General features: G+C 40.0%; 1 protein-coding gene across 4 annotated transcripts in view; it reads right to left on the reverse strand.

The window, feature by feature from the left end:
- LOC143287552 (kinesin-like protein unc-104) overlaps positions 1–16,278 on the reverse strand; it is a 123,257-nt gene that overhangs the window by 26,911 nt on the left and 80,068 nt on the right. For 2 of the 4 annotated variants that reach the window (XM_076595632.1, XM_076595631.1), the window contains exons 24-30: positions 11,328–11,468; positions 8,426–8,563; positions 6,402–6,520; positions 5,445–5,548; positions 2,684–2,771; positions 1,638–1,800; positions 1,256–1,346 (exon numbers count right to left, since the gene is read on the reverse strand). In XM_076595632.1, the coding sequence (XP_076451747.1) occupies positions 1,256–1,346; positions 1,638–1,800; positions 2,684–2,771; positions 5,445–5,548; positions 6,402–6,520; positions 8,426–8,563; positions 11,328–11,468 (844 nt within the window). The remainder of the gene's footprint in view (positions 1–1,255; positions 1,347–1,637; positions 1,801–2,683; positions 2,772–5,444; positions 5,549–6,401; positions 6,521–8,425; positions 8,564–11,327; positions 11,469–16,278) is intronic. The other 2 variants (XM_076595633.1, XM_076595634.1) reach the window with 2 other exon arrangements.

Here is a 16,278-nt window from a genome sequence, read left to right on the forward strand (position 1 = left end):
ACCGAATACGAGTATGCATGCTTTGTCCTTCCGGTTTCTCTGTCAATGCTCTTAGACATGTAAACGATTTATAAATACAAATCTCTAAAATATACGGTAAATTTTCATCTGACTGACGAAAGCAATATTAATCTAAAGGATCAGGACGGCTGATTCAACCAGCGGCATCAATGTATGTATATAAAAAAAACACTAAAAAGAAACTAAATCTCCAAACAGTATATCTAATTATATGTAAACTATCAACACGTGTAAATACTGTATTTGACTGGAGGTCAGTACGAGCGTCTATTTCAATATAAGCATTAAAAGTAAAAAGAAATGAACAGAAAATATCAAAATATATATCTGGAATTGAAATTTGAGAATTGTTAAAAGATATAAATATGGAATCACTTAAAACATATGAATGCGACATGATAAATTCTAAACACTGGTTACTCTGAATGTACTGGAACCGTGCAATAGAATTTGGATGTTTAGAATACTGCATGTAGAAAAATAAATGTGGAACGCACACACACACACACACACACACAATGGTGGTGAATTTGTATGATATCAGGAATATGTGAATGTGAGTGAATGTGAATAGGGTGGGCGTGGTGTATCCGTGCTCGAGCATGTGTGTTTATTTATGTTTGTGAAACAGGAATACTGTATTTTTCATTATCATACTACTTCATCATCTATACTATAATAATAATAATATTTATATAGCGCTGAATCTTGTGCAGAGACAAATCAAAGCACTTTCGCACCAGTCATTCACACTCATGCATAACTCTAAAACTGGAGAAACTGAAGACAAGGAAGAGCCAGGAAAGGGAGGCTATCTTGAGAAGAGGTGGGTTTTAAGGCCAGACTTGAAAGAGATGATTGCAGAGACTTGACGAAGCAAAAGAGGAAGTTCATTCCAATTGCAAGGTCCAGAGACAGAAAGAACGGCGGCCAACAGTTGAGTGTTTGAATCTTAGAGAGCGAGATGGAGTGTAGAGGTGAAGGCAGCCAGAGAGAAAGGGAGGGACAGATTTGTGAATACATTTATAACATAGAGTGCTGATCTTGTACTTTATTCTGTGTGAGACAGGGAGCCAATGGAGATGTTGCGAAAGAGGAGTGATGTGCTCTGATCTTTCTGAGGACACACACACACAGACACACACACACACCACACACACAAACAGACAGACACACACACACACACACAGACACACACACAAACACAGACACAAACACACACACACAGACTGACGTTCTGCACATGGTAGAATCCGAGCGGGGGTCCTTTGCCAGTGTTCTTCAGAGGTTCGGTGGAGAACGCCTCGTCATGGCGGTGTAGGAAACTGGAACCACAATCATTGGATCGTACAGTGTCATTGTTTGTGCATCAAAATAATTATTTGTGTGTGTGTGTGTGTGTGTGTGTATACGTGTGTGTGTATGTGTGTGTATTTGTGCATGTTTGAGTTAACCTACACAGCTATCCACCTACAACACTTACACAACCGCCCACTACCCCCTTCTCTCTTCAACAATAACAGATATACAGACAAAGACACATGCAGCCCACACCCACTCACATCCATCCACCATCCACCCAACACGACCACTCCCACACAAACACACAGACTGACTTGAACTGGCAGAAGATGTCGGCATAGTCGGAGGAGATGCAGGATGCCTGCATGATGGTGACCCGGAACTGGAACTGAGACCCCAGGGTCAGGTGGTCTGGCAGCTCCTTCAGGTCCATGTCTGGACAGTAGTCCTTCTCCTTCCCCTCCACTCCTTCCCCCTCTGTGTGGGTGTACAATGAGAGAGAGTGTCAGGGGATGAAAGAGACAGAGACAGAGAGAGAGAGAGAGGAGGGCGTGGGGGGAGAGAAATAAGCCCTCCTCTCCCTCCACTCCTTCCTGATCTGTGTGCATGTGCAATGAGGGAATCAGGAGGAGAAAGACAGAGAGAGGGTGGATTGAAGACGGAGAAAGAGAGAGAGAGAGAGAGAGAGAAAGAGAGAGAGGGAGAGAGAGCGGGAGAGAGAGAGAGAAGGGGTGTGGGAGAGAGAGAGAGAGAGAGAGAGAGAAAGAGACATGAGTCTTTTCCCTTCCCCTCCACTTCTCCCTGTGTGTGTGTGTGTGCGCGCGCGCAGTGAGAGTGTCACAGGGAGAAAGAGAGAAAGGGGGGCTGGGGGGGGGGGGGGGTTAGATGAGCGGAGTGGGGGGGGGGATAGTGACTGAGACAGAAAGAGCTGGGGAGATAGAGAGAGAGAGAGAGAAACAGAGGGGGAAGAGAGAGAGAGAGGCAGGTAGAGAGAAAATGAATAAACAAATCACTGTCATTATCATCACCTGTATGCCTTGTATAATTTTTAGCAACAAGCCTTCAGAGTGATAATGAAACGTCATTGTTATCAACGGCAGTACGTGTCCTCCTGTTCTCATAATTGCTTCACAAATGATTCATCAACATCAGTATCATTCTCATTATCGTTGCATTGAGCATACTGATTATCAGCCTTCACCAAGATCATCAAAGATGATGATGTATTACAATAATATCGATCTCAAACACTCATTCATGATTATTACCCTGACCATCAGCCTTTCTTTTTTTTCAACCCTCATCATCATCATCATGGTAATCATTATCACTGGCATCACGGACTGAATGACAAACTCACCTGTCAGTGCGTTATCAGCGCCTTGACCTTGACCTTCAACGATACGCAGCTCTTCGCGTGAAGACACCTTGTCCTGGGCAGGAGCCTCCTGTACACACACACACACACACACACACACACACACACACACATACCGTGTCCTTCGTCTTCAGTTACCATCATGCATAATTATCATTTTTAAATATGTCATTTTGTTACAAAAATTAGAAACAAAACGTGATTTTTTTAGATATAAGGATTAGTTTTTTGTATGGCTTTGAAATCAGATTCAAAAGTACCAAGAAATCTCTAAGGAGAAAATGTTTATTATTTGTATGCCTTAACAGATGGGAAAAAAAAACCAAAACAAAAAAAAACACCTGAAAAAAATCTCCAAAAAGAAAAGCTGCTTGTGTATGTCTTTGCATCTCTTATGAGAAAAGATGACGTGTTGCATGCTTTTTAAGTCAGATTAAAAAGCCCAAAGGAATCTGAAAGAAGAAAAGCTAACTTTCTTAAACCGTAGATGTTCAATCACATTTAAACTCTAAACTAATGTTTATAGAGACCTTTAGTATGAATGTGTGGTCAGATTTAACTAAAAACATCTCCCAGAGAAAAAAAAAAAGACGATATTTTTGATTGGATCTGCAATCGGATTTAGAAAAAAAAGAAAGAAAATCCTACAGGGGAATTTGTTTTTGAAGGGTTTGTATTCAGATTCAAACAAATTCAGAAGGGCCTCAAATGAGAAAAAAAATCTATCTGTACGTATTTGAAATAAAATTCAATGACTGAAAAGCACCCCATAAGAGAAAAGATTACCTTAGATACAAGAATTCTAAAATCATTTTCCTGTTGACAAACACATCCCCTGATGTGATTGTTAGGTCGGTAGACCTGTGTAATCATTTCAGCACATTGTTTGTTTGTTCATTGTTCCTTTCACATTGTCGTTCCTGATTCCTTTCACAGAGTCGTTCCTGATTCCTTTCACAGTGTCGTTCCTGATTCCTTTCATAGAGTCCTTCCTGATTCTTTTCCTTTCATAGAGTCCTTCCTGATTCCTTTCACAGAGTCGTTCCTGATTCCTTTCATAGAGTCCTTCCTGATTCCTTTCACAGTGTTGTTCCTGATTTGTTTCGCAGTGTCGATTCCTTTGACAGTCGTACCTGATTCCTTTGACAAAGTCGTTCCTGATTTCTTTCACAGAATCGTTCCTGATTTCACAGTCATTCCTGATTCCTTTCACAGAGTCGTTCCTGATTCCTTTCATAGAGTCGTCCCTGATTCCTTTCACAGTGTCGTTCCTGATTCCTTTCATAGAGTCGTTCCTGATTCGTTTCACAGTGTCGTTTCTGATTCCTTTCATAGAGTCGTTCCTGATTCCATTCATAGTGTCCTTCCAGATTCCTTTCCTTTCATGGAGTCGTTCCTGATTGCTTTCACAGTGTCGTTCCTGATTCCTTTCATAGAGTCGTTCCTGATTCGTTTCACAGTGTCGTTCCTGATTGCTTTCACAGTGTCGTTCCTGATTCCTTTCATAGAGTCGTTCCTGATTCCTTTCACAGTGTCGTTCCCGATTCCTTTCATACAGTCGTTCCTGATTCCTTTCCTTTCACAGTGTCGTTCCCGATTCCTTTCACAGAGTCGTTCCTGATTCCTTTCACAGTGTCATTCCTGATTCCTTATACAGAGTCCTTCCTGATTTCTTTCACAGAGTCGTTCCTGATTTCACAGAGTCGTTCCTGATTCCTTTCATAGAGTTGTTCCTGATTCCTTTCATAGAGTCCTTCCTGATTCCTTTCCTTTCATAGAGTCCTTCCTGATTCCTTTCCTTTCATAGAGTCCTTCCTGATTCCTTTCACAGAGTCGTTCCTGATTCCTTTCATAGAGTCCTTCCTGATTCCTTTCATAGAGTCATCCCTGATTCCTTTCACAATGTCGTTCCTGATTCCTTTCACATTGTCGTTCCTGATTCCTTTCAGAGTGTCGTTCCTGATTCCTTTCATAGATTCGTTCCTGATTCCTTTCATAGTGTCCTCCCAGATTCTTTTCCTTTCATGGAGTCATTCCTGATTCCTTTCACAGTGTCGCTCCTGATTCCTTTCATAGAGTCGTTCCTGATTCCTTTCACAGTGTCGTTCCTGATTCCTTTTATAGAGTCGTTCCTGATTCCTTTCATAGAGTCCTTCCTGATTCCTTTCACAGAGTTGTTCCTGATTCCTTTCGCAGAGTTGTTCCTGATTCCTTTCATAGAGTCATTCCTGATTCGTTTCGCAGTGTCGATTCCTTTGACAGAGTCGTTCCTGATTCCTTCCTGATTCCTTTGACAGAGTCGTTCCTGATTTCACAGAGTCGTTCCTGATTCCTTTCACAGAGTTGTTCCTGATTCCTTTCACAGAGTCATTCCTGATTCCTTTCTCAGAGTCAAAAAATCGACACGTCAGTGGGTCCCCTTCCCCCACTTTCCTGGGATAATCATCAGAATCGACCACATCACCGTCAAGGGGCAGTGGGGTGGGTGTGGGTGGGGTGAATGTCGACGTTAAACCCTAATGTAACTTAAACTAACAAACATTCGGAGAAAGAATAAGATACCCTCTCTTCCACTCTCCCTTCCCCCCCCCCCCAAAAAAAAAAAAAAATATAACATGCACTGGGTTGATGTAAGGTGACTGAATTGTTTATTTTCACTGTAGTAATTGTGTACCTAGTCAGGCCCATTTGAACTAAGTATAATTTTGTTACATGTATATTGTTCATAAAGGTGGCTCCCTACCTTTGCGCTCCATACCTTCGTGAAGTATTCCTCATCTTTAAAAGTGATCTTGGCATTGCCAGACTGCTTGATCCCTGCAGGGAAGTCCGCCACTTCGTCTTTTTCTGCAACATACAAATCACTAGTAACGGAACAATACTGATAGGTTTTAATTTGTGCAGCATGCATTTCGCGCACTGAAAAAGAACCCATGGCAACAAAAGTGTTGTTCTCTGACAAAATTATGCAAATGAAATGTACTCTGATAAGTAAACAAATGTATATGCATGCACTTAAGGCCTAACAGGCGCGTTGTGTTATGCTGCGGTTAGGCATCTGTCTAGCAGATGTGGTGTATCGTATATGGATTTGTCTGAACAGGGTGAAACTTTGTATGAATCAAAACAACCCTAAATGACAAACCAGATTTCCAAAAGCAAGATTGTCAGAAGAAACAGAAAAGATAAAAGAAAAATGGAAAGAACTAACAAAACAGGCAAGGGAAGGGTGAAAAATAGAAAGAGGAGGAAAGAATCAAACTGAAGAAAGAAGAAAAAAGAGGTAGGGAGGATGGGGAAATGAGGAAAACGATGATGTGAAAGATGAAAAGAGGAAGAAAAAATGAAACAAAATAAAGGATAAAATGAATACATAAAATACAGAGATGTATCTCATGAACGGATTGCAAGAATGAAGTAAAAAATAAAAAAAAAGAAGAACAAACACAGACAGAACGAGAAAAACAGTATTAAAAAAAAAAAAGAAAAAAAGAAATTCAAACAAGCCAACAAAGAAGAAAACCCAAAGAAATCTAAACCCATTTTTGTAGACAAATGATTTTAATAGACGTGAAATAAAATACAAACAGGAAAGGCAAAGACACTGAAAGACAATTCTTCTTTCTCTAAAGCCATATTCGTGATTATACATGAATACATGGAAATAATCATGAGGAAAGAAGTTCCAACAGACCCATACCTGTGATGGCCTGAACTGATACTCGCAGGTAGCCTTTGACGTCACCCTTGTCGCTGACCACTGCCACCCGGTGTACCAGTGGTACCGGGTAGAACAGGTTGCTCAGATACACAAAAGCTCTGGGGACATAATACAGAAAAGGTCACTACTGATAGCAAAACCTCATACAGCGTTACTGGAACAGACAGGTCGTATGTGTAACACGAACTTTGAAAGTAAACAAAGATGGACTACTCTGAAATGACTGCAAAGCCATAAAAAAAAATCCTGAAGTTTCGTCTTAAATACTCTGGGTTTGTTTTTTTTCCCAGAGACAAAAACGAAAATAATAGAAACAGATACACAGAAAATGGTATTCTAACTGACATGTATATAGAATTTAAATTCAGAAAATATGCAAAGATTCTCAGAGATGTTAGAAACATACACATATTTCTGAAATGTGTAACACCAGAGAAGACAACAGAGACAGCAAAAGAAAATGGAAATATCATCCATATACGATATAGCTTCACAATGTACATACAGGTTGTGGAGATACTTTAACAGGTAATGTAGGTCTAGAAACACCTTGAAAATATTGTAAACAGAACGTTGGAACAGGCAGAAATTACTCAAGGGAAGCAATCATGAAAAAAGAGGTCACTGGTGCCTCCAACACTACTGCTACCATCCCGCCTCTCTCATTAAAAAAATCAGAAGTCATAAATCAAGAAGTAAATATGAAATCCACATAGAAACACAATCCACATAGAAACACACCAGTATGTGATTATAAAACAGTACAAATTCAGTTTACCCTTACGAGATATACCAACGGTGATAATAGGAAAAATAAATGTATAATAAAACAAATCAGATATTGTAGGAACAGATCCAGTACTGCTCTCTGTCACATGAATAGTTACATATATTATGCATAATAATCTAGATAAACCTGGCAGTAAGATTCAGCGATATTGGTTTCCTAGCAGTATCCAAGCTACTAATGAAAAATGAAATTGCCGGACGAGGTTGCAGGATGCAGTCTTCGCCCTCCGACAAACCTGTGAGAGAGCATGCGAGTACCAAAATGCAGGTCCACCTTGTCTTCGTCGATCAAGAAAAAGCCCTTGAAAGGTTCCATTGGAACAAACTCTGTGAGGTGCTGGAACTGTATGGCAGGGGCAACTCCAATAACATTAGGGGAATCTACATCAACAGTGCGGTACGGACCCCAAACGGACTTTCCAACTGGCTCTACGTGAAATCCGGGGCGAGACAGGGTTGCACCTTTTCTGTTCTTCGTAAACATGGACAAAATCACCAGAGGCGCCAACACAGAATCAGAGGCCCTAGACGAACTGCTGTTTGCTGACGATCAACACATCATAAATGAAAACAAAGAGTGGTTCCAAAGACATACAGATGGCCTGAACAGCAGCTGCAAACACTATGGTATGGCTTTGGTAAAACAGAGGTTGCTGTGGCGCACTCCCGAAAAGCTGAATATCACCATCAGTGAACAGTAGCTCAAACAACAGAGTTCAAATATCTATGAAACACCTTTTCTGAGGATGGGAAACAGAGACCAGAGTCAAGGAGGCATATCAGCTATCAGCTAGCATCCCTCCCGAAGAACCCAAGCCATGGAAACCAAAGCCGAACTGATCACCACAGTCTTCATTCCCACCCTGAACCTTATCATCATTATTTTTACAATTACTATCATCATCACCATCATCTTTATCATTACTGATACTTATATAGCGCCTAGCTTACGCCAGAGCTTACGCAAGCTCTTTATAAACACAGGGTCAGAGTGGATTCTTTTTTCCAGAATTTTGTAAAGAACAACTCTTTGATGCCATGGGTTCTTTTACGTGCGCAATGTGCATGCTGGACAAGGGACTTGGTTTATCATCTTATCCAAATGACTAGTGTCCAAACCAATGCCAAAGTTCAAGTGGAGAGGGAGAACGTTTTGGCGAGTGTGAGATACCACTGTTCCCTCCTCTTTCCCCATCACCATCCACCACACTGACCTGCCGACCAGACGGAACCAGGGGAAACGGTCGTAGAAAGGGTCTTTGCCTGTCATGGCATCAATCAGAGGTTCCGGAGAGGTGGGGGACAGCTCAGCCTCGTTGTGGTACATCTCCCTCATCAGCTCCAGACGTTGTCTGTGCACAGGAAACAAACACTTCCCTGATAACTATTTCTGCCATGCCACTGGCAGCAACGAAGTTCATTTTTGTGAAAATTTTCTGTTAAAGGCTATAACATTAATAAAAAAAACCCGGGTATAACACACGCTTAAATAATAACAATAAAGAGCATCATAAGTCATTACCAAATGGATAATCACAGCTATATCAAAACATGAAAACATGTAGCAGAGATCAAAAGATGGGTTTGAAAAAAGCGAGGGTTACTGCACAGACGACAGAGGGTAAAGAAGGCAGTATGCTGGTAAAAGTCAACAAGATTGCCGCCTTCACAGGCAGCAAACACTGCCACTCTTGCAGCGTGTCACAACAGATGTGGAATTGTCAACAGATACACAACAGAGGAGTTCAGACCGTAATTTGTTGTATTTGATAATCAATCATCGGTGGGACAACAAGGATAACAAGAACCACAACGCAGTCAAATGATCATACCCACACAATGAAGATTGTGTCTGAATTATAAGGTTTGCCGTTAACAGTCCTAAACTCTCTCTCTCTCTGTATGTATATATATATATATATATATATATATATATATATATATATATATATTAAGACAGTGAATACTATCATTTCAAAATCTAACTGGCTTACACCACTGACAGCATATATGAGCGATAAAGTGGATCCACCTACCCTGTGAAAAATGCAAATGACGACAAGAATGTGTTGAGAGTACCATGACAATATAGAGGGGGAAAACATCACACACGGTCATGAAAGTCAAAACGGACAAATATCACTTTCAATGGATAGATGAGGATAGCCTACACTTGGTACCTAAAGCCAATGAAACGGTAAATGATTTAACGTTCATATTGCTGCATGGTTGAACATAATCTATGGTCAACGGTGAATTCAAATATATATATATATATTAAGACAGTGAATACTATCATTTCAAAATCTAACTGGCTTACACCACTGACAGCATATATGAGCGATAAAATGGATCCACCTACCCTGTGAAAAATGCAAATGACGACAAGAATGTGTTGAGAGTACCATGACAATATAGAGGGGGAAAACATCACACATGGTCATGAAAGTCAAAACGGACAAATATCACTTTCAATGGATAGATGAGGATAGCCTACACTTGGTACCTAAAGCCAATGAAACGGTAAATGATTTAACGTTCATATTGCTGCATGGTTGAACATAATCTATGGTCAACGGTGAATTCAAATTTCGCTTTTTCTCTTTTCTTCTTCTTCATTGGTAACTGAATGATTCACGCTCTCAAAAAACGATTAAGGACAGAGTGAATATGTTGAAGTTGTGAGACCTAGTTCCGTCTAATAAGAACTCACGACTGTATCAGTGGACGAAGTAAGTGTATCTTAAACCATCTGTACCAAAACGGCGAATATAGATTAAAAAAAAAAAGCATGTCTGATTGGACAGGTAGGGATATCAAGTGGATGTGTGGCTTATTCACCACTCATCACCAATCATCTTGTTGTGCCAATGAAAATGCAATAAAATCAAAACGTGTCGACAGTTTCTTGTGCACTTCCACCCGCAAAAACCGTCCCAGATATCTATATCTTATGTAAAAAATCTTATAATCACTTTTGTTTTGTATTGTCCTGTGTCTTTTCTTTTTCTCCTTCTTCATTTCCAAAGAAAAGAAATCTAAATGCATTTTAACAAATACCCCATCTTTCTGGCTGTAACTGAACGATAATATTTATACAGCATAGCAGTCATTTCATTATGTCGGCTTTCAGTTTGTTGTTGTGATATTGGCGCCGTTAATTCCTGCTTTAATCAAGGAAGGTTCTGGAATTTCTCCGAACTTTTAATCATCCATGTGCATGTTGATGAAAGCTGCTAAATATCATTAGATGTAAGTTGTGTGTTGTAGAACAAAGATGACTATTTGTTTGTGCGCTCTTGGTCTTTTATTCAGACTTGGTTTATGAACACTGTTCATGTCAAATAAATAAAGATAAGTAAACAGATAAATACATTAACAAATGAAGAATAAATAAATAAACAATAAACAAATAAAAAATATCTCATCAGCCACCAGCCCCCTGTCCCCTCATTCTGTCAAAACAATGACAGTCTGATAATGGAATTTAGCTTCCTTAGACGCCAGAAGCGAGATGGTTCTGACACCAGAAAAGCGTGCACGAGAAGCACGGAAACATTTCTTACTAAAAGAAATGCACTCACCCAACTTCCCTACTTACCCCTCATTCATGTGTGGAATAGGTGTGTCAGTAAAATTGCAACATTTTCATCCCCACCAAGGATTTGACCCAAATAATAAAGCATAGTTGTCTCCCGGTTTTGTCTCCTTTCCAATCCTTAACCATGATTATCTACATCCTGTCACTGAGAACACCATGCTCCCACAAGGACGGACACACAAACAGGTGCAGGACTGTGCATTCTGAACACACGCCCCAATCCCCACTTCCCCCTACAACACACACACACACACACGCACGCACACAAACACACACACTTGCAGACACAAAGACAAAGAAATAAATTTAGGTGCATCCAGAACACACTCACGCAAATATGAACACACACACGAGCTCCTTACACACCAAAACCACATACGCATACCTCATAGCCCCTCCCCACGCCCCCAACATCCCCGTTGACGTCACTCCACACCCAGAACAGATGCACACACACGGACAGACAGAAAGCAGAAGCAGCATCAGCATCAGGGTGCAGTGAGTGCCATCATCACCTGCTGGGCAAAAGGTTGCGGAAGTTGAACACGTTCTGCTGTCCACAGGCTGACAGGCAGTTGAAAATGTCCGACTTGGCCTCCGGGGTATCCGGGGACAGATCTTCATTGCACACACTTCGCATCACTTCCAACCGTTGTCTACAGAGGCACGAAGCCCCGGGCCGCACAGACAGACACAAAAACAGAAAACAAACGCACTTTACGCAGGGCTGTAAGGATCTCTCTCTCTCTCTCTCTCTCTCTTTCTCTCTCTGTGTGTGTGTGTGTGTGTGTCTGTGAACTGGAGTCGGGGCCCTTACAGCTAAAAGACGAACAAGGGCCACACACACACGTACACGTATTTGCTTTTTTATGAAAGGAACGAGAACAACAACTGATGCTCTTGAAAAACAATGGCACACAATGTAAAGCCATTGTTACTTAGTGTTTCCTATCACCTGGCACAAAGGGAAATCAAAAGTATAGAGGAACAAACAGAATCGTCATTTGAGAAGAAACCTCCAGTTTGTTCGAAGCCACACAATTTAACATGTTCGCACAACGACAACAGCAGGAAAAAATGTGCAAAGACAAAACAGCGTTTATTTCAAGGCTAATCAATGTCTGTACAAAAGTTTTAAACAGGGTCTATAAAACATAAAGACGGAACTATACAGACTGCATGGTTTGATATCAAACCACGTTCATTCGAAGTTTCTGGCTATGTTTCTCTGAACTTTTTATTCATCTGTGTGTATGTTGAATGGAAGCGCTGAACAGCATGGCTTGATGTTGTGTGCCCTTGTTGGAGTAAAACGTGTTTGCATATAATCACTGTAATGTTATAAACTATTACTACTATAATGAATGCTAGTATTGCTACGTGTTTATGACAAATGAAAGGAACATGACAAATGGAAGATTTCCTTATCAATTATGTTTCTGTGTTTGTTCTTGCATCGCACTGTATTACATTTATCACAACAGATTTCTCGGTGTGAATTTCGGGCTGCTCTCTTCCGGTAGAGCGCAATGCTGCAGTGAACCACCACTCCTTTCTCAATATGCAAATATATTTGTTTTACTATCAAAGTGGGTTTTTCTACAGGGTTCTGCCTTTTTTTTTTGCTATGGGTTCTTTTACGTGCGCTAAGTGCATGATCCATACGTGACCTCGGTTTATAGTCTCATCCGAATGACGAGTTTCCACTCAACCGCTCAACGTCTGGCGGAGAAGGGAAAATACTGCCAGGCGTTGCTTACGAATCTGTGTGCTTTATCTCGCTTCCGAAGCAGACGCATTACCACTTGTGTTCCTCTGTGGGCCACATATGTATGCCTTTGTGGGACCACACTTGTCTGCTTCCAATAGCCTCATGTGATATATGTCTCGTTTCTGGAGGCCAAAGACGAGTTTGGGCCACATTTTAATCAGCGTATTTGTATGTTTGTGTGAATCTTCTTGGCCAAGTGATGATCATTCTGTGAGCTGGCTGATATTGGTGTGAACGTTAAATTTGAGTCTAATAATTGTGGATTAGACAAACATTGTATATGTCTTTGTATGCCTGTATTTGTAAACAAATGTGTGCCAAATTGTAAAAACCTACATGATTATATGTTCATTTGAGTTGAGAAATCTGTGGACTAAACGCTTGTTACATTGCTTTACTATTTATGTCGATTAAAAATATGTGTGATCTTTTATCTTTTGTCTGATCAATGTTGCACAATTATAAATATGTGAAACCAAATAATATCAGTGTAAATGATTCTCCTCCATTTGAAACTGATTTACATCCGCCAGGACTAATACTTGTGTTTCCATATGCAGATGATACCATTTTGCCAATAGAATGCACTGAAAAAAACAAACCAGAATCGGAAAGGAAAATAATTTGATTTCAGCCCAAATAACACGCTTTTCTCCACAGTACACTAGATCACTGTTACATTTTTACTTTTTATGATCAAAGATAAGAAACTGTCCATTTGCTCAAATATACAGTCATTAAATTCAACAGAACAAACGCCTTTTTGAACAAAAAGCCGCCAGTGACCAAGCACTGGAATCCATGCATTTACGTTTGTGAAAATGTGACACCTGCTTTGCTATGTGGCTATAAAATTTTAGGGAATCAAAATATTGAATTTTGTGAAATCAAAGCTGGGATTTTTGTGAAAACAAAATGTTGTATGTGTTAAAAGGTAGACATGTTTGTAGAAATGCGTGTTTACACACACTAATGTAAGATTACAATTGTCTTTTTGCCAAAATAAGCCATATGTTACGCAGGCCGGACAAGGGTAGACGACAATTTAATATGTGTTGGGTAAAAAAGTAAATTCACAGGTATTCCAGTTATTCATGTATGCAAGTGACGTTTGTAACAAGCATAGACAATAGAAAAAAACCTCCTTTTAAATCTGTGTTTACATCAATCTCCTTTTTTCCTTTCTTTCTCTTTCTCTATCTTTCACAGTTTCCCATCCCTGTGTGCACGCGCATGAGTGGTTACATCAGTGGAGAATAAAAAACATTTCAAAACAAACACGCACAAGATTTCAATTTGTAAATAGTGGGACTCTTTCTTTCACCCTAACACACACACACACACACACACACACACACACAAGGCACATAAAAAAAGCACAGAGTCATAATATATTTTTGTGCTTGAAAAGTGTAATATGTGAGGTATAATAATATGAAAGAAATAAAATCAACTAATTACCTTAGAACTAAACAAAAGTGAAAAGATAGGTCGACAGACGGCTGGGAAATTTTAATACGGGGATAAAAAGGAACAAACGATTAATGGCAACCAAGATAAACTAATAATATCTTATTAAAAAATAAACTGGATGTATTAAGTTCCCTTCTTGCTATGCCAATGTTTGTCTGTAAAATGGGGTTGCTTTCTTCCGGGTTGACCTTTTGAGACAGTTCATGGATTTATGTCCGTCCCCCCCCCCCCCTCCCCAGCCCCCGCTCCCCTCTATCTCGCTCTCTGTCAGTATGCTGTTCTTAAGCAGTACCAAGCTCCTTCCCCATGACTCCTAAAATTCCACAGGGTAGTGATACGACATGAAATTAATGGTAAATTAAATCTGCCTTCGTCGTGAGTCCTTATTAGAATATTAAGTGAAGCCTTGTAGCTTTGAACGATTTCATTACCAGAACATTAATTCTTCTTCTCACTGGTTTATTGTCTATTTACTTCAATGTAATTTAGACAGATACACATTCATCTATTTCAGCACACATATACACACTCATTCAATGAGTGCAGGGAGTATGTCTGCAACAGCTACAGTTGAATGATTAATTAACCAATTTCGGAATGTGCAAAGCGAGTTTTATTTCTTCCCGTATTGTTTTAACGTTGAACGGCAAACAGCCGTGCCGCATCACGTACATTTGTTAACATTTGGACTGAGTAGCCAATTCTTCATTTCCCACTCCAAAATAACAAGAGGAAAAAATACAGTAAACATCAGGTCCTGAAAATAAGACATACAGACAACCACTGTGCTGACACAAAAGGGAAAGAATGCCGATGGCTGCCAAGAGTCAACATGGCGGTCTGAATCATTTGTCTTCTGTTCACCACAATTTCGCAAATTCCTCAAAATTTGAGCTTTTATTCTTTTACTTGTTCTGTGATCGGAAGAGGGATCGATGAAGTTTCTATTAAACTGCTTGACAAAACAGTCACATGTGATTCCATCCAGAGGCTTCTTTGTAGAATAGATGATGGATTAAACAGAAAAAAACAATGACCCTTTCAGATGTCTTAAGTTCGTTTTACCTATACGTTAAGTGGTCATGTTATTAGCTAACGCTGTGCGCTCTGTTCGTGATGGGGGTCTTTCCGCGACACGTTCACAAAAACATGAGATTTCTGTATGTGTAAAGCAGGGAAACTTCCATCATGTTAAACCACCGTCTTAACACCTGACAGGCCTAAGGTGTTTAAAAAGTACACAAAAATTAAAACTGGGATATCTTGTATATCTTGTGGTAGAAATCAAAATATTTGGCACTGACTGGGAAGGTATACAGTGCTCTTTCTGAATCATACGGAACTGCAGAGACGGACATATTGGTGAACAACTCTGCAAACACACACACACACATACACACACACACACACACACACACATATATATATATATATATATATATATATATATATATATATATATATATATATTCGTCTAAAATCACAAATGTGGACAGATGTTAAGCAAAAGAAAGAACGAACACACACACACACACACACACACACACTGATTATGTGTATTTTTTATATGTATGATTGGGGTACACTGTTGCAAATGTTCAGGGAATCGATGCAGAGGAAAATTATACATCTCGAACAATAGATACTAAACAAACAACACGACATTATCTGACAGAATGCCAGAAAATGATTTAGCCCATTTTAGTCGGATAGAAGACATTTTTTGAAAGAAACTACAAAGCAAATTTAAAGAATTCAATGCCTCGTTTAGTTTTATCAGCCTTAGTCACATACATCTACTTTTGAATAAACTGATTCATGGCTTTTTCTGCTAGCCCCTTTACCGTGCATCCCATGCCATCCTTCACACTTCCTCAGTACAAGTCACAGCAGACACATCTAGTCGCAGCCCAACACGATGAGTCCTCAGGATGCTACAAATAGCAGTTCGTGAAGAGGCCATCCACCAGAGGAAACCATGCACTGCTCCTGAATCACTTCAGTGAGCTCAGTTGAGCCTGTTCAGGTTGACCATAAGAGGAACAAGAATTGCTTTGTCATGTGGCTGGACTGAGTGAGCAGCCTTCCACATTAGAGACTGTAATCCCATCTCTCCAGCGACAGTACCCGTGAATTTGCAAACACCAGAGACTTTGATACAAGCTTACAACAGGACAAACACAGATGGAGGTGAAATCGAAAGTGAAGCCACAAAAGACGTG

This window comes from Babylonia areolata, chromosome 11 (genome assembly GCF_041734735.1).
Source record: "Babylonia areolata isolate BAREFJ2019XMU chromosome 11, ASM4173473v1, whole genome shotgun sequence".
In the NCBI taxonomy this organism is placed as follows: Eukaryota; Metazoa; Mollusca; class Gastropoda; order Neogastropoda; family Buccinidae; genus Babylonia; species Babylonia areolata.